Source organism: Sitodiplosis mosellana, unplaced genomic scaffold, assembly GCF_009176505.1.
Source record: "Sitodiplosis mosellana isolate CC-2019 unplaced genomic scaffold, AAFC_SMos_1.0 Smas_scaffold_3873, whole genome shotgun sequence".
Classification (NCBI taxonomy): Eukaryota; Metazoa; Arthropoda; class Insecta; order Diptera; family Cecidomyiidae; genus Sitodiplosis; species Sitodiplosis mosellana.
The window spans coordinates 1-1182 of record NW_022599115.1 but is presented as its reverse complement, the minus strand read 5'-3'; the positions used below and the strand labels follow the sequence as shown (position 1 = coordinate 1182).

The 1182-nt window shown below is 43.6% G+C and overlaps 1 protein-coding gene across 1 annotated transcript; it reads right to left on the bottom strand.

The window, feature by feature from the left end:
* Positions 1–16: 16 nt before the first annotated feature.
* Positions 17–887, bottom strand: LOC129571967 (uncharacterized; the record flags this gene model as incomplete). Its single annotated transcript, XM_055451859.1, has 1 exon — positions 17–887. A coding segment is annotated over exon 1 (871 nt), but the record flags the coding sequence as incomplete, so codon positions are not given.
* Between the last annotated feature and the right edge of the window lie 295 nt (positions 888–1182).

Sequence of the window (1182 nt, the reverse complement as noted above, 5' to 3'; positions counted from 1 at the left end):
AACTCAGCGAGTGTACGTTTGTTTTCATTGGATGCTCCCAAGAAATTGGTACCGTTGTCGGAAAACAAATCGTGACAAAACCCTCGTCTTGCGATGAAACGGTCGAGCGCATGCAAGAATGTTTGAGCGGTCAAATCGCCGGCAGCTTCCAAGTGAACTGCTTTGGTGACCATGCATGTAAATACGGCCACATATCCCTTGTATGACGATTGGCCTCGACCTTTTGATGCACGAATGTCGAATGGGCCAGCATAATCAACGATAGATGCGGCGAATGGACGAGTTTGCTCGTTTAAACGATGAGCAGGTAACGAGCCCATCAATTGTTGTGATAAAGTCGGGTTGTGTTTGAAACACACGACGCATTTGTTGATGAGATTGCGGGCGAATGTGCGCACGTTCAAAATCCAAAAATTCTGTCTGATTTGGTTTACGGTCAATTGCGGGCCGCCGTGCAATGTGAGCTGATGATAAAATTTAACGATTAACCATGCTAGCCGACTCTTTGATGGAAGGATGATTGGAAATTTTTCGTTGAACGGCATGAAAGCGTTTTGTAAACGGCCGTTGACGCGTAGCAAATCATTTTCATCAAGAAATGGATTGAGTTTATAGATTTTGCTGGATCGGTCGATCGATTTTTGTTGACGGATTGAATGTAATTCGGCCGAAAATTCGAGGGACTGCACCCATCGTACGATGCAATTCTCGCTGGTTTGAATTTCAGCGACGGTGAGGGGATCGACTCGTTTGATTAATTCATTGACTGAATGGGATAGTCTCGATTTTGGCAGTTTGAGTTTGATTGAACGTTGTACGTTATGCACAAAGCGAATGGCGTAGGCGATCGAACGTCGTAAGCGATTGAAATTTGAAAATCGTTGCATTATTGATTCGATGCGTGGCGTTTCGTTGATTGTGACGTTGACAGACTTGAATTTCGATCGAAGCTCTTTTTTGTCGTCGGAGGCCAGATCAAATTTAGAAATTGGCCATTGAGATTCAGGTAAGGAAAGAAAACTTGGCCCTTTCCACCACAAAGTTGAGTCACGTAATTGAGTGACGTTTAAACCTCTGCTATTGCAATCAGCAGGATTTTGTTTTGATTCGATGTGACGCCACTGTTCAATTTCCGTGAAGGATAAAATGTGATGAATACGATTGAAAACAAATGTCGTCCAA